Raw genomic sequence first — 22492 nt, forward strand, 5'->3', positions numbered from 1 at the left:
GAGAGCCAAAAGCAAGGGACAAAGTGTGTGTGCTGCACCAGGGAGCTGTGTGTCCCGTGTCCCTCCTCTGACACCAGCTGGAACATTTGCACTGTCAGGGCCTTTGCCAGCACTAGAGGGCAAGTTTGAACTGCACAAAAATCAGCTTTTGTGATTTCTTTCTTCTGTGGGCGCGCCATCTGACGTGCTGTGCCTCTGTGCAGATGGAAACTGAAGAACCTTGGGGCAGAAGTGACTCACACTCTAACCTCCAGCTAACACAGCCCCATGTGAAAGCAAAAGGTCAAGCCCTCCTTGCATCACTTTTACCAGGAAAATAAAGATATTAAAATGTTAAATGGGAAAATGTTTCAAGGGAGGGTAAAGGGAGAAATGAGGATGTGTGTTTATGAGGAAGAGGAAAGGGTTGAAATACACCAGTGAAAATAAGTCAGACTGGCATTTTTTGGCAAACAAAAGCCCATGTAAAGTGAGTAAAAAAAACCAAAGCAACCAGAAATGTGTTGGATTTCATAATTGGTTTCAGTGTTTTCACTTGAAATTTGCTTCACAATGATCATGTAGATTGTCACCAGCAGCACAGTCCAAACCTGGAGTGAGTCTTTATATGCAAATTCTGGGAAACCTTTACTGTTTCAAAACAGAGTGATTTATCTGCTATGCCCACATCTTTGTGGGAGATCTTTTCTTCTTTTCTCTCTCTCTCACTTTTCTTTTCTTTTCTTTTCTTTCGCTCTTCTTTCTCTTCTTTCTCTTCTTTCTCTTCTTTCTCTTCTTTCTTTCTTTCTTTCTTTCTTCCTTTCTTCCTTTCTTTCTTCCTTTCTTCCTTTCTTCCTTTCTTTCTTCCTTTCTTCCTTTCTTTCTTTCTTTATTTCTTTCTTTCTTTCTTTCTTTCTTTCTTTCTTTCTTTCTTTCTTTCTTTCTTTCTTCCTTTCACCGGTGGGGAATGCTGATGAGTGGTGGGACCCACTCCCCTTTCACTGGGGAAAGGCAGTGGGTGTCCAGGTGATCTTTCCTTGGGCAGCCCAGCAGGAGCTGAGCATCTGAAAACAGGGGAGCTCATTGCAGGGCTTCCATTTCCTACACTGTGCTTTGCCTAGCAAGGGAGTTGGTAAAGGCTCTGCCTCTACTGAAAATTTCCTGCTGTGACCGAAATAGATCTGAGGTCCCTGATATGAGAAGTGAGAACAGAAGAATCTTAAAAAACAAACGAAAATGCCCACCAAGCCCCAAATGCGTTTATCTGGAGCAGTTTTGTTGCATTTGTTGTTGTATTGAGCTGGGACCACCGCAGACCATCCACCCCCCCAGGAGTCAGGAGATGAGATCATCCCTTGCTGCTCCCTGCCTGTCAAAAACATCATCTGCTCTTCCCAAAGGGTCACAGCTCACCATTTGAGTCCAGCCGAACAGCAAAAGAAAGAATTCCAGTCATGTTATTAAAGGCATTTATCTTTTATTATTGCCCAGTTTATTTCACCTTTAACACGTTTCAAAGTTCTGTTTCTCTCAAAGCACAACCAAAGCCAAACCCACTCCCTCTCTAAAATCACGATAGCACTGTGAATGTAACCATGATTGGAGATGAATCCCTGTAACTGCAGAGAGCAAAGATGCAGGGGTGGGTGTGCTCCTCTCTGGCCCCTGGGCCGGCAGAGGGGACAGGGAGCAGCCCAGGCCACTCCAGCCTGGCATGGTAAGTGTCCAGAAGGTGACAGGAAGCAGCCTCAGCGTGGTTAAATAAAGAACTTAATTCTCCATTATTGCTCAGTTGTCATTTGGGGAGTAGAAAGGTTAGTGGTGCATCAGCTGTATTCTTCCTTTTAGCAGAATTATTAGCAAGGAAAGGAAGTGAGCAGCAGTAAAAGATGTTACTGTCAAATTACAGTTTAAACAAGAATCTCCTCCTTCCTGCCCCAAGATCACTTTCTGCCCGCTCTGGCTGGTGAGAAAATGCCCCTTGCTGCCTCTCTGCCACGGAACCAGATCAGATCAGGCAGCTCCTTTCCTTCTGCCATGAAGGGCTCTTCTCAGGAAAAACTGGTCATAAACACCCTTTTGTGACAGGCACAAGTATAAACACAAGGAAGGCATGAAATGGATGCAGCAGTGCAGAGGAGCTGTGTGAGCCCTGTGGGCTGTGCAGGACGGTGTGGTGGGGACACGGTGCAGAGTCTGTGTTCACTGAGAGCAGCTGGTCCCCAGGCAGTGCAATATGACTTTTGGGGGAAACACGGGGCTTTTGGAGCCTGTTTTTATACAGCAACAGAGCAAGGGTTTAACTGTGGGCTGTGCTACCCGCCAGGGGCTAAAGACTTACAGAGTTGCTCTTCCAATTTTGTAAGTGATGGAAATCAGGCCTGAAATATCTGTGCCAGATTTTTACTGAACCAAAGCAGGGAGCCTGGCTGGAGAGACAAGGGCCAGAAAGGTAGAATTAAAGAGCGCTCACCTTGGTAGAAAAATGTTAGCAGGCAGAAATGGGATTTTGAATTTAGTAAAGAAAAGCTGCTGGCAGACCACTGCCAGACCACTGCCAGGATTTCTGAAGGACAGGGTTGCAGACACTGCAGCTTTTTAGCATGTTGAGGAATGAGGAGTGCATGGTGTCAGACACTGTTCCTGGCTGGTGCAGGCACTGCTCACACGGGACAGCTCATCCCCTTAGAGTGACCTGGTGATGTGCCTGAGCCTTCATTCAGAAACTGAGAGATTGCTTCTACTTCAGGCTAACAGTAATGAGCCACCCCAATTTTCACTTCCCCAGCAGCGTTCTCTCTGTCTTCAGTAAAAACATTTTTGAAGTATGTCACAGCTTTTTGGTAGCAGTTTTCACACTTTCCCCCCACATCTGACATTCAGCTGAACTCTCATTTTTCAGTCAGCCGCCCTAGCTGGCAGCAGAGTTCGTTGTTAACATGTGACAACAGAAGCAAATGGAAAGCCTCAAGCAAGCAATCTGGTGTGAGACGTTATCACACCTCTGTAGGCACCAACATGAAAGTCAGAGGGAGGTTTGGATGTGTACCTGCACTGTGTGTGTGTGTTCTGCCTGTGCAGCCTCCTCCCGTGCTGCAGCTGCTCTACTTCCACCAGCTTTTGGAACACATCCACTCGGTGCTTCTGCCAGCTGTGACACTGGCTGCATCCAGCTCTGCCATCAATTCTCAGAATCGCAGAAGCACTGTAATGTAGGAGCTGCTGGTGCAAGATGTTTGTGCTGCCTGTGTCCTCGGCTGCCGGGAGCAGAGCGTGGCCTGACCAGGGCAGGATGAAGTTGGGCAGCTTGGGAGGTGCCTGTTCACCCTGCCTGAGGGGTAGGTGGAGGTCCCAGCCCTTCTCACACCCGTGCCTTCCTCACCTGGCAAGCACAATGTTGGCGTTGTCCAGACACAGCTCCAGAGAAATCTGGGAAGTCTGAAAGGCAGAGTGCATCCTATGCTGTGGAGGTTAAACTGCTCATACTCGAAAGCTGGCAAATGTGGGGAGGGGTTTTTGCAGCAAGATAAAAGCAAGCCAGGCAAGGCCTGCACTGCCTGGATAGTTATGGTCTGACTTCCAGGCAGTAGTGGAAGAATCAGTATTTTGTTGGCAGGTGCTTGGATCCCCCCTTGGCTCCCAGAGGTTGCTGAACCCACCAGAAATACCTGTATATCACTGCTGCCTCCTCACTGCTTAATTCTTCTCTTACCTCTTCTCTGTATGGGTGACAAAGCTTGGCCAGGTAGGTCATGAATTTAGTGGACACTCTTTCTACTAAATCAAACTGAAAGCTCCAGATGGGAAAAGCAAAAGACAGTGAATAAACAGAACAGTAAAAACCAGTTTTCTAGCTGGGGAACTTGAGGGCGTTTCTTGCTCCTTGTGCCGCAAATTTCAGTCCCGGCACCCTTGAATCCCCGACTGGCCAGCCTGAATGGTGAAGAACAGAAATTTCAGAGGCTCTGCTGTGAGGTTTCTGTGGGGAGGAAGCTTGGCTGCCTCAGGCCAGGCACTCATGGTGTGTCTCTGGGCGAATGGTGCCAGAGGAAGAGGCGTTACTAGAAATCAGGTGGGTTAGCAGAGCGTGCTCGGAAATGCTTTGTTTACTGGCTGCTTTGTATCTTCCCCACCCTTTTATTAGTGGTTAGTGGAGTAGAAGTGGTTTTTTCCTTGCCCATCTTAAACAGCAGTTTGTGCAGAGCTTTTGCCTCGGAAGAGGTACAGAGAAAACACCCTGGCAATCAGGTGATCTCTCAAATCACCGTGCTCCCACCCCACAAATCCTGTACTGGGGAGAGAATAGTAAAGATCGCTTGAGCTTTACTGGGGAACAATCCATCAGATCACAGAGGTGCAGATGTTATTCAGCGATGCAGGAAATCCATCAACAGGGCTGGGGAAGCAGGGTGTGACCCTTGATCTGGGCCAGGAGCAGATAATACACCTCTGTGTGCACAGCACCCCTCGTCACTGCTTTCAAAGAAAATGCAAGTGTAGAAAAGGGGAGATAAACCAACCTCCTAAAGATGTCTTTGCAGCCAGAGCCTCTCCTTTCCCTCCCCACTGTGTAGTAAGCAAAGGAAAGATCCTGGTTTCAGACTTTGGTGATTACAGAGCAGATGTCCCCATTTCTATCTGAATCTCTGCAATCATCCTGAGAAGCCTGCATCCCCTCGGGAAGCTGGCAGGGTTTTACTGCTGCTTGTGCAGCACAACAGCCACTGCCCAGGCGGATGGAGGGAGGGCTCTGCTCCACCACTGTCGGCAGCAGGGGCTTCCTCCTTTTGGCGTTGCCTTGAATAGGAGGAGACACAAAGGCAGGGCTGGGTTTAGGACCTACCAGGATATTTTTGTGGCAGCAGGGTTGGGTCCAGCACGTGCAGGTGGCTGGTAGCTGTCCTAGGGTGACTGTATGATGCTTGTGTCCCCAATCATCTGTTTATGCTGGATATTAAGTTCTGTACCTCTAAGACTGGTTCCAAAAGTGAGGTGGAATTAAAAAAGCGTGTCGTTTGTTTTCAGAAACTGCACTTGCTCCCCGACGTTTTGTCTCATGGACTGTATTGTCTGCAGCACAGACAGAAAGAAGGGACTCTCCTTTGCTTTTTAGTTAGGTGTTTTTAGCTGACTGAAGCAGAGAAGTTCCCCAGACTGTGACTTCTCTTTTTCCTGAAACTGATCAGCCTTGCTCTGGACTGAAAACCCAAAAAACCACCAGGAGCTCACAACTGTGGCCCACCAGGGGCATTTTCCAACACAGCGTTTTCCAGCTCAAGAGAGACTGATAAAAGACTAAGCTAGCTGAGCTACACCCCACAAAAAAGACCTTTTGAATTTGCCATCTCTTCAAAACAGTGAGAAATTTTATTGTATAATATTATTAATTTTTTCATACTTGTGAATACTTTGCTTGTTAAATAAACTGTTTTTTTCCACTTTTCTCCAAAGAAATCTTTTCCTGAACCAATTGGGAAAAGGGCCATTTAAATCTGCTTTCTAGAAAAACACCTTTGGAAGTTTCCCCCCAAATTTGCCCTAAACCCAAACAAATGCAGCAGCCTAGCCTGGGGTTGGGAGGTGTGAGTGGAGCTGTGCGTGTGGTCTGAAGCTGTCGAGTGATTTCACCTAGTTAGGTGTTTGTGGTGCAATCATCTCAGGGTGGGACACTCTGTTCTGCCTTAGAAAACCCCAGTCCCACCTGGAGCTCATACCCAGTGTCCCTGGCTTGGACAACAGGGAGCTGTCCCTCCTGGACAGACAGCACAGCAGGTCCTCTACCCCCCCATCTCCCACCTTTTCCATTTTACTCATTAAGAATCTGAATTCCACGCTAGCGACACAACTTTATTTAGGTTGGTTTCTTTGGAACAGCAGAATTTGCCACCACTTTCTTTAGACAATACTTTACTTTATAAGGTTGAATAGTCCTAATACAAAATCCTTGTTCCCACTACCCTGCACCAACTCCTTTAATTTTAATGCCATTTGACTCAAATGTTTTTGATGTTTTCCCCAGTAAACATTTTTTTCCCCAGTACAAGCAATTGCAATTTCTTCTGACCTTGTAATGATGACCATGTTGTAGCTCTTTAAAGCAAGTTAAACATGCCTGTTATGGGATTGTGAGTTATTAGCAACTAAAAACTAGTATGTTTGTGACTTATAGAAACACTGTCTTTTCTTTCTCTGCATGGTTTCACTCTGATTTTTTTTTTTTTTTTTTTTAAATTTGTTGATATTTGGAATAGCCTATTTCTTTGTCACAGCTGCACAAACACTGATCCAAAGTGGGGATGAGAGACAAAACCCAGTCCTTTACCACTGCCTGTGCTTCTTTTGAGTTTTGTGGGAAAATAAAAGACAGGGGATTTTTGGCAGGGGAAATCGATCATTTTATGCAAATTTGTGTTAAGGCAGAGAATTGTCAGCGGCAATCTAGATCATTAGACCAGGATCTGGGCTGCTGTGGTTGTCTGATTCAGAGCTGAATCATGTATCTGAATGTTTCCCAATAACAGAATGTCCCTCCATCCCACTACTTATAAAAAGCAAGCAGGAAACCCTGCCAGTGAGTCCCAGTCGAACACAGCAAATGTAAAATGTGTGCTGTATGTATTCTGCGTTAATGTGTATTGTGTGGGAGCTAAATTTCAGCTTCTTCACTGCCCTCAGATTTGGACTTTGCTAGCTTGGAAGATGCTTCCTTGAATTCCTTGTTGACAAAGTAGTAACAAATGGCATCCAGGCAGCAGTTTGTGTTGGCGAGGACGGAGGCGAAGTGAACAAAGTCGTTAATGCTCTGTATCACCGAGCAGTCGGAGCTGCTGGAGTCCAGGATGAAGCGGAGGAGATGCCCGAGGTAAAGAGGTAAAAAGCATATGATGAACACAGCCATGTTTGCAGACACAATGTAGGAAGCTTTCCTGGTTAGCTTTTCACTGTGACAGTTTTCGTTCTTCCTTCTCCTGAGCTCTGCAATGGTTTGTATGGAGCAGTAACTCAAGATGAGCAGTGGTATGAAAAACCCGATAATAGTGGCACACAGTGTGATCACCGAGGGGGTTGCAGAAGACTTTTCGAAGCAGAAATCATCTTCTCTCCGGTCCTCAAAACTTTTAATGAGGGAAGTCCCACAGATGATGACTATCCAAAGGAATCCAGAGGCAAAAGCTGCCTTCAGCGGCGACCTCAGCGCCTTGGATCTCAAAGGGTACTTGATTGCGAGGTACCTATCAGCAGCGATGCTGGTGATGATGCCAATGCTCATAAAGCGGTTTATGAAATAGCCACCTTCCAGAACCAGGCACCACCCGTCTACCTTCAGCTGCTGGAATTGGGACAGGATTTTAAACGGCAAGGTGAAGAGCAGCAAGCAGTCAGCCACAGCCAGGTTGACCATGTATACTCTGGTTTCTGTCCATTGGCCGAGTTTGCCACAGAACACCCACAGCGCCAACACGTTCAGCACAATGCCCAAAATCATAACTGGGATGTAAACACACAGTTGGATAAGTGAAAATGTTTCATAGGCTGTGATATTGCAACTGCTGCTGTTCATTTTGGGACTATCAAAACGTACAGTTCCTGCAAAAGCAAATGAAGCCTTTTACGGGGGAGGTTCTGGACTGAATCAGTGATCAATTCTAATTGAGAGAGTTCAGGACTTTACCAGCCATGAAAACCTGGTGCAGGGTACCTAGTGGGAAGAAGAGGGAAACAAGCCTGATCAGTTGTGAAGGAGAGAAAAACTCAGATTCTCCCTGGGTCCTGTACTGGGTCCTGTACTGCTCCTGGAGAGTGGCAGGAAAGAGGGCTTGGGCCCCTATTTTGGCTCAGACTTGTATCAGGCAGCAGCAGATATCCTTCAGCAAGCAGTTATGTGAGCCATTGCGAACATTAGATAACGGGAAGAGGGTACCTAAACCCAGCTCTCATCCCTTCCCTTATAGCAGGGCTCAGTGGAAGCCAGCTGGTGCCCTCAGAACTCAAAATGTTCCAGATGTGCAGAGAAAAGACAGCTGTCCTTTCCCTCAGTCCTGAGATGTCTCTGCATCACTTCTCATTAGTGATACGAATGATTATTACTGTATCTCTTATTAGTATATTTCTCACTAGTTTCAGCTGCCATCAAATTCTGTACTCAGAGGGCTGCACTGAGAATCAGAGTACTGGATCTGCTCGCTGCCTTTCAAGGATTGTCAAAGATTATCTTCATCTCAGAAATATTACAGCAAACTGCTACAATTCCAAGACAAAAAACCCCTCACCAGTGCCATGGCAGGAATGTGATCAGCTGCCATGTGGAAGACGTGAGCTATGTTTGGTCTAGTGGGTGGTTTTATCACCTTGGATCTAAGGGCAAAATTGCTGTTTGACCTCCAGCTTTGGAGGAGTTAATGCAGAAGCACGCTCCGGGTGCAATTGTTCATGGACAGAAAAGACCCAGGATATCTGACATGTCTTTGGGTTTTCCCTGCAAGGGAACGTGGCTCCATGGGAGAAGGTTCATGGCTCTCAAAAGCATCCCCAGTGAGCAAACCGTAAGGCAGTGCTGCAGCATTTATGAACATCTGTCTTGGTGAGCTTTGAAAATCATGCAGCAGAGGAATCATGCTAGGAGACTTCTGAAGAGGTGAGGGAACATGGTACAGCAGATACCTGCAGCAGCTCTGTCCTCTAGACATGAGAAATGCATTATGAGCCCATAAGATATAAGGGAAGACTGTAACACGGAGACCTAGAAAAGATCGAGCAAAGGCTGAGACAGCCCTTAAGCATCCCAAAACATGTCAGATGTGGTCAGTATCAAAATGAACCTTTGGAAATACATTGGCTCCAGCCCTCTCTTTCTCCATGCCTATTCTGGGGGCCCACCATGGCTGGGGAAAGGCCTTGCAGAATTCAAATAACAGTGTCAGTAAATAGCCAGGAGAAATTACCTGTCTGCTTGCTGTCCTTGGAGAGAGTGAGTTCCTCCAGCCCAGCCGTGGAGCGCTGTGCAGGCACGACAAGCAGTGCTCCTTGCACATGACCAGCAAGGGGTCCTCTGATAACCAACTTCTGGTGGCTGCGAGAGCAGCAACGCCGGCCGAGCAAGCACCCGCGCTCCTTCTGAACACAGGGCAGAGCTTCCTCTGTCATCACCATTGGTGTGGCTTGTACCACCTCCTGTCGACTGAGGAGCCTGCAATAATCCTGCAGGGAGGTGAAAGGCTTGTCTGCCGTGCATCCCTGCAGCAGTTTCTCTGGTGGTGGAATAGCTTTGGGTTTTTTCTGATGCTTTACCTTCCGTTGCCTGATGTCTCACTGGGCAGCGTCTGTTGACACTCCTCGCCCAACAGACTGTGCTTGAAGGGGACCCATTGCCCTGGAAGGTCCTGAGGTCTTCCCTCTGCCTTCCAGAGTGCCACCCCTGCTGGGATTGGAGCAGGAGTGGCTTCTCTTGTCACACTGCCTGAGCCCTGGGACAGAACAGCCCCAACAGTCCTGCAGCTGTTGGAGAGGTGAGGGCAGTGGTTTGCAGGCACTTTTGTGATTATCATAAAGCGTTTCACTCTGAATCATAGTAGTTCTCTTGTATTCCATAGCTCTTCTCAGCCAGCAATTCTGAGAAAATGTGGCACTGTGACCCTGTGACCTGCTGGCTTTGTGACTGCTCTGTGGTTGCAGGCGTCTGTGTCCCAGGGGCTGCTTTGGGCTCCCCATGGCAGCCTCTTTACCAGAAAAGCTCAGATCAACGTGCTTAAAGGTCCTGATATTAGTACCTTGAATTGCTGTGCTGGGCAATTGTATTTCCCCTTTCCACTTTCCAGGTCATCTTCCTGAGCAGCTTCCAGAGCACTGTCTGTCTGCACATCACAAGCCAGCCCTTGAGAATAATTCCATGCCAGTGTAGTCAGAATATATTACATGCCTCTGACTTTCCAGGGACTGCTTTCGCCTTTCTTGGGGCTGCTCCTTGGTGGATGCTTACAAGTAGTTACTCACATGTTAGTTAGCTCATTGATCCCCAGCCAACAACATTTTTATGTCCTTGTTGGTGCTTTAGTTTTCAAAGTCATCCAGCTTCTGGGTTATGATAATTTCACCCCTGTATAGAAAACTTTGCATCATCCTCAAATGTTGTTCACACTCTCTTCTTGTCTATGTCCAGGCAATCACTAGTGGAATGAACCATGAGCAGTCAAAATCGTGCCTGGAGGGGCTCAGCTCATTGCCCCTCTCCAGTTTGATGCTTCCCCTCCACAGTTTGGTGCTGAGGTTGCCAGAGGAGGGTCTCAGTAGCCGAGTGAGGTCTCAAGAGAGGGAGAAGCCATGTCACCAGGCACAAGGCAGCTGGCTGTGAGCAGCAGGTTCACCAGGACGTGTCAAAGCAAACTCAACAACAGCTACCAGTAGGCAAAGCTAGGTTAAAGTGCTCTCTGTGGAGAAGTTAATGTCTCCTGCTGAGGCTCTTGAGTCTGTGCCTGATTCCTGGCCACTGCAGCCTCAGGATCCCCATCCTTCTCTCCACCTCTTCTCCCCATCAGCCACCCTCGTCTGCAGCTGCTCACAGTGCTCTCCCTCTATGCACTCAGAGGTTTTATCACCCCTGCCACGGACCAATGACTTGGTATTTCCCCTGCCTCTGCAGCTCTCAGCCTGCCCCAGTGCTGCGAGTGCTGTCACCGCGTGGCGCAGCGGAGGTGGCACTTGTGCTGCGTTCTCACTTCCCTGCTGGCAGCTCTCGGGCAGGGTATTCCAGGGTATTCCAGCAGCACTGCAGCCTGCACAGGCACCAGTGTGCTGCAGTGCTGCCTGCAGCGAGCTCCAAAGGACCTTGCACTGACACCAGCAGCCACTACATTGTGCCTGGAAAAGTGATTTTCTTAGTGAAAGTAGCCAGCGGGACAAAATATTTCTGTAAGGTAAAGAACCAAAGAACCACTGGTATGGCCTGCTGACACACAGATTGATGGGCTCCTGCCTCCTTTCCCTGCCAGGGAAAATCTCCATCTCCATCTCCTCTGCATCCCTGTGCCCTGCTGGCTGCAACTGCTGGCACTCAAGAGAGGGGCAGAGCCTCTGGCACGGTGGGAGGGGTACTGGTACCATCTCCACACACGGGAGAGGGACACAGGACTCCGGGCTGCCCTAGAGCACCCAGCTCTGCCCCATTTGTTCCTTGGTTTGTTTCTTGCCTTTCTCACAGCAAGAAAGGATGGTGCAAGGATGGCGCAACAGCAGATCTTGACCAAGAGAGAACTGTAAGCTTGAGAGCAAAACGTATCAGTGTTATTTTTGGCATGTCAATGGCAGTTTGAGGCTAAGTGCAGCCACCCCACACAGTGACCACCCCTGGCTGTTGGGGCTATTTCCCCTTTCCCCTTCCCCAGCACTGCAGGGAATTGCTCGTGACAGAAAACCCTGTCAGGGCTCTGTGCTGCAGCCCTCCCCATGCTCCTGCAGTGATGCCTTTTGAGGCTGCCTAAAAAACAGAGGCCAGACAAAACCAAAGGAATAAAAAGCAGTTGTATTTATTGAAGGGCCTTCAGGTACATTTAGGGCAGACAAAGCCCACACAGGGGCTACACCCAAAAATTGACCACTGGTCATAGGTTTTCACACTATTATGAGTTTGGTTCATTTGCATACTGGGGGTTAACCTTCCAGTTACAGCTTCAGGTAATGAAGTCATTTACCCCAAGTTGCTGTCCCCAACTCACTTTTGTTTCCATCTCTCGGGGTCTGAGACAGTGAGGTGTCCTTGATTGCCAGGCGTGCAGAGGAATTGTTGTGTCTGACCAAAATGGGGAAGGAGCAGTTCACACTGCGTGTGGAGTTTAGAGTTATGCACTAAACAATTGCAGGATTATTAATATATGAAAAACCTAAAAGCTAAAGTCCTAAGGCATCAGCAGCACCAGGGAGCAGCTGAGTATCTGTGTGCACACACTGGGCAGGGCATGGAACATCCCGTGCTTCCCAACTCCCTGATGCTGCTTCAGTGCTTGTGGAGCTGCTGGGCAGTGCCCACCTCTGGAACAGCTGTGCTGTGCCAAGGAAACAAATCAAAGATGCCTCCAACACCTGAAAGCTGTACCCATCCCACAGCTCCCCAGTGTGTCCCTCAGGCCCCTGGAGCTCAAACCTCTGGTAGGAACTCATGTTTAAGGTCTGCCCAAATGCCACCCAACAGTAAAATCCTGTTTTACACCAGCCCCTGCCTTCCATGCATAGGAGGGCTGAAAATGCTATATCTGCTGCTCACTTACTCACTAATTCACTCACATGAAAGCAAGATTCTGAATTGCTTTGTAGGCTTTTCCTTGTGGGTCGTGTTTTGGTTTTTTGTTTGTTTGTTTTTCTCTCAAGCCTGAAGTAGAAACCATAATTAGCATTCTTTTCTTTAAAGGCACAGGAAAGTTATATCTTGCAGAAATGTTGGTAAAATGCATTGGTTCAGCCTTGCTGTTCAGGGCAGCTGATGGACTTTGGCAGCTGAGGTTGGTGCCCACTACCATTTCCCAGGCTCTTGTGCTAGGAAATGGAAAGGATTTGGGGGTAAGCGTGTCGCCAACCTCCTGGATTGTGATTGCAGTGCTGGATGGTGGCCAGTAGCTTGTTGTGGCCCAGGGTCTGATAACTCATGTGTTCCATTTCCTGGGAGCACTCAGGGAGCTGAGGCTTTGCTCACTGAAGAAGGATGCAAGAAACCCATCCTAAAGTTGACATATAAACCAGATAATAATTTTTCTCCAAGGTAGAACATATATCTTCAGATAATCAGAAAGTTCCTTGCTCATCTTTTGGTTTCACTGTTAAACACCCTGCTGTAAGGCACATCTTATATCTCAGTAGCAAAGTCTTTTCTCCCAGTCTCCAGTATAGGTTTAGCATTAAGAGTAGAGGACTCTGATGTATAATGGTAATAAATGAATATTTATTTATAGATATGTTACTATGACACACCTTCATTTTTACTTGCAAAAGTATGGATTTTTTTTTGTTTTCATAGCATTCACTGGAAACAGCAAAAAACCCCTTAATGATGACAGGGATTGTGAAGTCAGCTAATTTCCTCTTTACAATGAGAAAAAGGAACTCTTATGAGGCCTGTATGTGAAGCCACATGTGTAAAAGCATAGCTGTTCTGTATTTCAGAGTAGATGACCTATTTGGAGCCCCTTGGAAATTGAACAAGTTCTCCATGTTAACTGGGAGAAAACATGAGCATGACTGAATCTGCGAAAACAAGCGAGTTGTTACCAGTAGGTTAACAGGTTGATATGAATCCTCATCGCTTTTTTCAAAATAATAAAAATAATAATAATCTTTTTGGAACAGGCTTTCATTATAAGCAATGAGATGCAATGTCTCAGAAGGGAATCCTAGGTTCAAAACTGTTTTTTAAGGCCCTCTGTGCTGTTCCTGAAGTAGAAGAGTTTTTCCTCGCTGAACACCACTTGCCTGGATTGTAAGAGATGTCTGTCAAGAAGCCTCTTGCTTTCTGAGGGTAGTCAATTGCAGCATATTTGTTGATGGTACAGGGGTGACAACACTCACATGCCTCCTTAAGCAATAGATGGTTGTTAAGATCGGGCACTATTTGTCTCCCATATCTTTTCCTGTCTTTGAAAAGAGAATTTAGAAGGCAGAATGAGGGCTCAACAGTGTGCAGTGGTTAAACGGCTCACATACACACACAGGCTACTTGCTCTGCTTGCAGTAAAATACCAGCAATGCCAGAGTGCTAGAAAATACCCCAGTGAGCAAAACTGGGACAGGAATTACCAGCTGAAGGATCTGAGTAGTTTCATTTGTTTTTATGGCCCAGTTGCTCACTGCAGCTTCCACCGTGTTGCCTGCCAAAGAATTGACACAAAGCATGTGGATCTAATGTTTGGAGATGGGACACTTTCCGTGCTGGGAACAGTCCTTTGAGTGTTTCTTTGCTCAAGGTCTAGTCAGTGGTTTCAGACTGTGGTCTGGATGCGTGTCACTGCACAGTGACAGATTTAATGGAGAACTCTATGGCAGTTGTCACTAAGGAAGTTAATTGCCTCTCAGTTTACATGTGCAGAATATGAGCTTGCAGTCCCAGGAGGAAATTTTTTAGAGGCTTACGAGTCAGAAGACACTGGAAGTGAAGGGCCATGAAGCCAAGCAAGACAAGCTGTCACCAGAAGGCACCTGGAGCTGCGATGCAACCATACAAGACAGTAGTCAGAGCTGGAGTCAAGTCACTGAGGACAGCAGGACGCAATTCAAGTTATCATCACACCCTTTGGAGGGGTTTGGCCCTTTTTGTACATATGCCTATACCTACAATGATTGCAAACACTGTAGGTGGTTCCATTCCCTGTGCCTCAAAACTGAGCAGCATTGTGGCACTCAACACCTGCCATGCACTACACCTTGTTTATGCCACCACTTAATCTGAGGATGGCTGTGACTCCTCGCTTTGGTTCATCTTGGACCTCATAAATATACACTTGGGGAACATAGAAGAAAACTCTGGAAATTCCTTGGCTGCAAAATAATAGCAAAATGCATCCAGACAGCAGTTACAATTTGCTAAGCAGGCAGAGATCTTAATATAGTTTGTAACTCCCGGCAACAGAGAATGAGCTCCAGCAACTTCCACTGCATACCGCAAGAGCAGTGAGATGTGGAAAGGTGAGAAACAGACAGCAAACACACACAGATTCACAGAAACAATGTGCACGGCCTTCTGGAATAGTTTTGTCTCATGAGGGCTTGTGGCCATCTTCCTTTTTAGACAACTGATGACTTGTACTGAGCAAAAAATCACAATCCCCAAGGGAATAAAATACCCACCGATACTGTAGAATAAAGAGAAATACCTAGGTTGAACAGATTGTCTCCGAAAACAACAGCCATCCCAGTTACTCTGAAGTATGGGATACAAGTTGGAATACATTATCATTGTTATCCAAAGAAAGCCACAGATAGAAGCTGATTTCAGCGGGGATCGAAGAATCTTTGCTTTCAGAGGGAACTTGATGGCAATGTATCGATCAATCGCAATCACGGTGATGATATAGATGCTCATAGGCATGTTTGTAAAATAGATGTTTTGTATGGCTAAACACAGCTGGTCTATGGGATGTTTGTACTTGGTAAAATAGAGCAGGAAAGGCAGGGTGAAGAGCAGGAAGCTGTCTGCCACGATGAGGTTGATCATGTACACCTTGGTCTCAGTCCACCTCTTGAGTTTGCAGCAGAAGACCCAGAAGGCAACTGCGTTCAGTGGGATCCCCAGAGCGAGCACTGGGATGTAGACAACCAGCTGAATCAGCACAACTCTACCCTGTGGATCACTCTCAGTGCAGTTGTCCACGTTGGGCTGTCTCTGCAAGGCAAGAGTGCAGGCATGAGACTGAGCTCAGTGACAGGGTCCTGTGGCTGTCCTCCCCTCTCATGGCCCTGCAGCTCCTCGTGTCCCTGCACTGCTCATGTGGGCAGCTTCTGGAGGGGTTCAGTGGCTCACCATCACCAGCAGTCCCTCAGCCATCAAAGTTTCACTGTCACTCACTGCCAGCTGTGACAAAACCACCGGGACAGCCCTCTCTTACTGCTGTTGCAGGGGTAAGCCTGCCTCATCATCCCTCCAGCCCTGGTATGAACACCTTGGGTCATAGCAAAGCAGAATGATCATTTTTGTTGTTATCTTTGCCTCTGCTGTGGTTGTCTGAGCCACGGGCTGTCATAGCAAAGCAGAATGATCATTTTTGTTGTTACCTTTGCCTCTGCTGTGGTTGTCTGAGCCACGGGCTTTAGGGCAGCCCACACCAGAGATGGGCAGCATTTCCCATTTGCCCAGGGCAGTATTCCCATTTGCCCAGAGCAGCATTCCCATTTGCCCAGGGCAGCATTCCCCATTTTCCCTCCATGGCTCTTGCTTTGCTGCTGAAGCTACCCCATGGGTTTGCTCTGGGTCTTGCCAGACCTGAGAACACCCTGAGGACTTGAGCCCTTCCAGCCCAGCGGTTTTGCTCCCAGGGGCAGTGGGAATGCTGCTGCAGGCTGCTGGCTGGGTGCCTGCTGTGGGCAGGATTTGTGCCCCCAAGCACAGATCCATTCCTCTGCATGGGAGGAATGTCTCAGCAGGGGTAGAAGCAGTCCTGGAGGATAACAGGTCTCCAGAGAAAGAAGGGAAAGTGAGCACATGTGTCTGATGTCAGCCTTCAAAGGTAGGAAGCCAAAATTTCGCTAGGGCAGAAAACATGAATCCCAGAACTTCAACTATCTCCTGCTCTTCCTTTAAATATTTCAGGGCATTTACCACCAGCAAGAAGGATGAATCAGATTTTGTCTGCAGCTCATAAAGGAAGCGTTTACAATGAGCCAGGCATGGAAAGTGCCTAGATTCCTACAATCTAACCAATACATTGCTTAATAAGTCAGCAGCTTCTAAACATCAACAGGTAAATTGCAGTGAAAATACATGATTGCGTGAAGTAAGTGAACTGTTTTTGGTGTCCAAGCTTGGGAGACAGATTTGGCAACCCCAGAGGAAAGCATAACACCTGCTCTAGCACCAGAACTGGTATGGCAACACTGAACCACAGGCGTACGGTCATTTTTAGGGTGGAATTAATGGAGGAACTAACTACAACCTATGTCCTAATGCTTGTGGGCTTTCATCCCCATAGGTTTTGGCCACTCTGTGGTTTCAGCCTGCGCTGCAGCTGTTCCCTGGTAGCCTGTTGCGGTCACCTTGCAGTGAAGAAGCCGCTCTGCCTGCGTACCGCTGCCCTGGGGCACAGCTGAGCGCACCGCGCCGGACATCCCGGCCCCCCGAGCCCCCGCGCAAGCAGAGCTGCTGGCAGCTCCCAAGGCCGTGTGCCCGGGGCCAGGTGTCCCCACACCTGAGGAGGCACTAATGGGAAACTGCAGCGAGGGGCAAAGACCCCCCTGAACGGCATGAAGCAGCAAACGAGAGAGGCAGAAGAGCTGTGAAAGCAGCAGGGAAGCGGGGCTCCCGGCGCCGGCCGGGCCGTGCGCTGGCAGCAGGTGAGAAAAGCACACCCCGAAGGGCCGAGCGCTGCCACGCACCACTGGGGACAAGGACAAGCCTTTACCTGCTCCATGTGAGGCCGGCAGGTGGGCTGGGTCCTCAGAGAGGCTGCAGGACACGCAGTGCCTCGGCAGGGAGCAGATCCGTGGTGGCCGCAGGTGTCAGCGCAGGGCACAGCTGTCCGCGGGCTGTCACAGCCCGGCAGTGCTGAACCAGCAATGAACCCTTGCGCCCCGCCAGTGCTTCATTTATCCCCTGATTTTCTTGAGCTGGAGGCTCTGGTGCCCTCTGTTGTCCCGCTCCCAGCAGCTCAAAGCTTCACCGTCAGTTTTTCCACCCAGAGTGCGCTCCCCTCCCTCGCCTCGCACAACCCGGCAATTACAAAATTTCATCTTTCCAGTCGCGGGGGAAAAAAAAAACAAAAAACCCCAACCAATTTCTGAAATAAAAGCCATAATGGTTGCAAATGGCCCTTCTGGCAGCAGAAGGCTCCGCAGGGAGCCCGGCAGGCTGTGCAGCCTCGGGTGCGGTGGCAGAAGGTGCCCCGGGCACGGACAGGGACCTTTCCGCAAGGCAGCCTGTGTTTGTGCACCCGGTGACAGGGATCCCAGGGACACAGGGTGCTGCTCTCATCTGCGAGGTGACAGATGTCACGGGCTGGCTCAGCCTCTGCACGGCAGCCAGGAGTGTAACTCTGCCCATCAGCATCGCCGGGAAGCCAGGTAATGACACTCACTGCCCAGCAGTGCGGCACTGAGGTGCTGGGACCTTCAGGAACATGGTTAGCAGAGTGCCCCGGTGGTATTTCACGAACATTTGGATGGGTTTTGCTGTCCACAGGCTATAGCAGTTGCAATCCCATTTCTGTGTGCCAGGAGCCAGACTGACTCCCTCAGGATTTGTCCCATTAATTCTTGTCTTTGGAGCTGTCATGGTTTGACACTGGCCAAATGCCAGGCACCCACGAGAGCAGTTCACACAGCTGGGCAGAGGAGAGCAAAATTTAACAAAGGTTTCCTAAACTGAGAAAAGGACTGGGAGAAAACACTCCAATGGCAAAACAGGTGCATCTTAGAGATAGAAAGTGAGTTTATTACTAACAGACTCAGAGAAGGATAATAAGAAATAAAGTAAGCCCTTAAAACACCTTTTCTTCTCCCAACCCCTCCCTCCTTCCCACTGACAGTGCAGGGAGACAGAACATGGAGATTTTGGTTAGTTCATCCCCGAGATTTTCTTCTGCTGCTCCTGCAGAGGAGTCCTCCCCCTGTGAGGCACTGGGGTCCCTTCTATGGGAGACACACCTACATCAACTTCTCCAGAGTGGGTCCACTCTCACGAGCAGCAGTTCTCCAAAAATTCCTGCAATGTGAGTCGCTTGCACAAGCTCACAGTCCTCCCCAAACTGCTGCAGTGTGGGTCGCTTTTCCCATGGGGTGCAGCCCTCCAAGGACCGGCTGCTCCAGCCTGGGAACAGGGCCCCTCTGGCCACTGGCCTCCAACACGGGGTCACAGCCTCCTCCAGGCATCACCTGCTCTGGCATGGGCATCTCCCCACGGGCTGTGGGTGGATCTCTGCATCCCCATGGATTCCCACAGGCTGTGGGTGGATCTCTGCATCCCCATGGATTCCCATGGGCTGTGGGTGGATCTCTGCATCCCCTGTGGATCCCCATGGGCTGTGGGTGGATCTCTGCATCCCCTGTGGATCCCCATGGGCTGTGGGTGGATCTCTGCATCCCCTGTGGATCCCCATGGGCTGTGGGTGGATCTCTGCATCCCCTGTGGATCCCCATGGGCTGTGGGTGGATCTCTGCATCCCCTGTGGATCCCCATGGGCTGTGGGTGGATCTCTGCATCCCCCATGGATCCCCATGGGCTGTGGGTGGATCTCTGCATCCCCTGTGGATCCCCATGGGCTGTGGGTGGATCTCTGCATCCCTGTGGATCCCCATGGGCTGTGGGTGGATCTCTGCATCCCTGTGGATCCCCATGGGCTGTGGGTGGATCTCTGCATCCCTGTGGATCCCCAGGGGCTGTGGGTGGATCTCTCCATCCCTGTGGATCTCCATGGGCTGTGGGTGGATCTCTGCATCCCTGTGGATCCCCATGGGCTGCAGGGTCTCAGCTGCTTGTCCATGGTCTCACCACAGCCTGTGGAGGGATCTTGCCTCTGGCCCTTGGAGCACGTCCTGCTCCTCCTTCTCCACTGACCTTGGTGTCTCCATGTTGTGTCCCTCACCTGTTCTCACCTCCCCCTCTTCTCTGGCTAGAAAAAGCTGTGTCCCTCATTGTTTTGAGTTTCTTCTTAAGTCTGTTATCACTGAAGCATCACCATCATCTCTGACTGGCCCAGCCTTGTCCTGCAGCAAATCCATCTTCAGAGCCATCAGGGATTGGCTCTGCCAGACGTGGTGGAAGCTCTCAGCAGCTTCTCACAGCAGCCACCTCTGTGACCCCCCTGCTACCAAAAACCAGGCCATGCAAATCCAACACAGGAGTTCTCAAAGGTGACAACAGCACATCGGGTGTTGGTTGAATGTTCACTGAGGACTGATGTAGACCACAGGAGAAGTTGTGTTTGTGGGCAGGAAAGACTCCCCCACACTGTCTGGTGAAACACTCTGAGCAATGCTGGGGCACAGCTCAGTGCCTTTTGGGGCTTTTTTTAGCATTCAGAAAGAGAAAAAAGCTGCATTTTTCTACTTCCTGTCTCCCCTGAATTTCTAGGCCGCTGACTCATGGAAATATGCACTTCCCTGATGGAAATGTGAGGGGTATCAGCGTGTGCAGGCTGTGGATAGCCAGCCCCAGCTGGGTTCACCTGGGGGGATACTCTGAGCCTGAGCTGTGGTGACCCTGGGCTTCAGCCTGGAGGCTTTCCTGCGTGTGGAGGTGTTAGTGGGGTCCTTGGTCAGAGACAGAAACAACACAAACACACTGAGCCTCCTCAGCAAACAGCAATGAGTTTATTATGGCTGCCCTTTTTCTGGGAGGTTTGAATTTCCCAGGTTTAGATAGACAATTGGCTGGGATCTCTCTCTGCCCAGATCTCTGGCCAGTGCTGTGTCTGCATCTAGGCTTGAACAGGGTGGGCTGAGGGTCCCTGCCTGAGTTCAGATCTGTCCCATCATTGTTCACCCAGGAACTTGTTTAACTAACTAGGAGAGCCAGATTGGTTTTATTATTGCAGGCAGATTTATGTGTCCAGCTACAGACCAGCTGTACTGTGACAGGGAGGAGCAGCCCTGCAGGGATGGCTGCTCTGAGGAGGTGCCTCTGTGCTAGGGCTCAGCAGGGCTGCTGGAGGGGAGCTGGCAGGACTCAGCTCTGAAATCTGCACTTTGTGCCTTTATGGCTTTGGACAAGTGCTGCTTGCATCCCGTAAGTTCCTTCACACCTGTCTGACCTGTCGGGTTGAAGGGGAAGGAGGTCAGGACAGCCTAGGCTGTTTTGTAGGGACATGAACTCAATAATATGCCAGGACCACTGAACAGCCACCCAACCCAGCCTCCAGAGGAATGGGATAAATATAAATTGGATTCGTTTAATAATGCAAACAGCCTGAAATACACAGTGAGGTAAAATGAGATGTATACATTTGTACATGTTGGCAAGAAGGATCAATAGGTTTTAGCTGCAGAAGGAACTAAAAGAGGTACATGGCTCACCTGTCTTCCTGTAAGAGTAACAAGCAGGTGCTGGAGGGTGGGATAGAGGCACATTAACGACAAGTGGTTACATACACACTTTTACACATCTCTGTGACCTGTTTGTTTAATAGAAGCACAGAGTATAAATTTCTAAAGCTAAGAGAAGGCTTGCTAGAGAAAAAGAGCTATACTTATTTCAATAGCCCTGAAGCTGTATTTCCTTTCTATGTTGTACATGTTGGGGGGTGGGGTTTGTTCCCATTTTTTCCCTTTAGCAAGGCTGTATCTGCAAGGGGTGGGTTCCCTCTGCTTTTTGAGTGCTGGCTTTGGTCTGAAGAAAGGCTTCATGGAACTCCCTGGTGACAAAGTAGTAGCAGACGCTGTCGAGGCAGCAGTTGGATGTGGCGATGCGCCTCATCACGGAGGAGAAGTTCTTCATGACACAGAGCAGGAAACAGGTAGCTCCAACGCTCTCCATGATGAACCTGGCAAGTAGCCCAAGGTAGGCTGGCAGAAAACACATCAGAAATACAATCAGATTTGCATAAATAATGCGTATGGCTTTCTGGATTGATTTGTCCTCCGGTGAATTCGTGTTCAGATGTTTCTTGAGGTTCCTGATGACTTCTGTGGAGCAGAAGGTCAAGACTGCTAATGGGAGGGTGAAAACAAAGAAAATGGCCAGCAGGCTGAGAGCAGCAGGCATGGGGGTGTAGGTCTGGAGGCAGAGAGGTGTGTGTCTCCGCCAGAGCTGGGTGGTGGCACTGATTATCACCAAGACCCACAGGAGCCCACACAGGAGGGCAGCCTTTGATGGCGACCTGAAGGTCCTGGCTTTCAGAGGGTGCTTTATGGCAATATATTGGTCAATGGAGATGAATGAAATGACCTAGATGCTCACTAACATGTTGATAAAATACTTTGGCTCCGTAAATTGGCAGAGCTCCCCTCCAGCTGACTTATTCCAGAGCAAACAAACCATGGAAGGGAAGGTGCAGATGACAGAGAAATCTGCAAAGACTAAATTCATTACATATACCCTGGTTTCTGTCCACTTCTTCATCTTGCAGGAGAACACCCAGAAGGCAAGGACATTGAATAGTGCTCCAAAAAAGAAAATGAGGTTATACAGAGCGAATTCAATGAGGCGAACCTGGCGATGCAGTTCTGGATTTGTGGTGCTGCAGTTGTTGGACACATTCATTGTTCTGAGTTGCAGATGTTGTATGATGTTCTGAGACCTGAAATAGGAAAAGACATGGTAAGACTTCTTTGTAGCTGTAAAAAAACCCCACATATAAGTACATATGTCCTTTGTTAAAAATATGAATTTGAGCTTTACAGAGCTGTCTTTCTCAGTCAGCCTGTGTCATCCTTTGTCAAGCCTTGTTTACATTCACTCACTTTGTGAGTGTCTCAGGGCACACTTCCAATAGGATATGCCAGACAGCCTTTATTAAATAGGGAGATCTTGAAGTGTGTGAGGGGAGCAGGCAACATGGCACTTAGAAGAACCCTCATAGGTAATGGGCACCTCCTGTGACAACGTGAACATTAATTCCTTAAGCCAGGCTGTGTAGATGATGTAAAATTACCCTGAGCTTGGTATTGAGCTAGGCAGGGATTGCAGCCACCAAAACTAAAGCCCAGCACAACCCATGAGCAAAAGCTCTTCTGTCAGTTCTACTGGTTTTGGATTCAGATCAGGGGTGAAGGGCTGGGAGCGTGTAGCAGATGTCACTTGATAGAAACCCTCATGCTCTGGCTCTAACTGGGAAGGTTTCTGAGCCTTTGCATCACCTTGTAAACCTGGAACTCCTTCTCCAAGCTGAGG

At 48.8% G+C, this 22492-nt stretch overlaps 2 protein-coding genes across 2 annotated transcripts; both read right to left on the bottom strand.

The window, feature by feature from the left end:
• Positions 1-6625: 6625 nt before the first annotated feature.
• LOC120757396 (G-protein coupled receptor 35-like) lies at positions 6626-7540 on the bottom strand. The gene has a single exon (XM_040074696.1). It carries the CDS (start codon positions 7538-7540, stop codon positions 6626-6628), a length of 915 nt encoding a protein of 304 aa, XP_039930630.1.
• Positions 7541-11744: 4204 nt separating this feature from the next.
• LOC120757257 (G-protein coupled receptor 35-like) lies at positions 11745-17189 on the bottom strand. Its single transcript, XM_040074480.2, has 2 exons — positions 17070-17189; positions 11745-15337 (listed from the first exon to the last, which is right to left on the bottom strand). The coding sequence occupies exons 1-2, from the start codon at positions 17076-17078 to the stop codon at positions 14396-14398; spliced, it is 951 nt and encodes a 316-aa protein (XP_039930414.1). The 5' UTR covers positions 17079-17189; the 3' UTR covers positions 11745-14395.
• Between the last annotated feature and the right edge of the window lie 5303 nt (positions 17190-22492).

This window comes from Hirundo rustica, chromosome 10 (assembly GCF_015227805.2).
Source record: "Hirundo rustica isolate bHirRus1 chromosome 10, bHirRus1.pri.v3, whole genome shotgun sequence".
Taxonomy (NCBI): domain Eukaryota; kingdom Metazoa; phylum Chordata; class Aves; order Passeriformes; family Hirundinidae; genus Hirundo; species Hirundo rustica.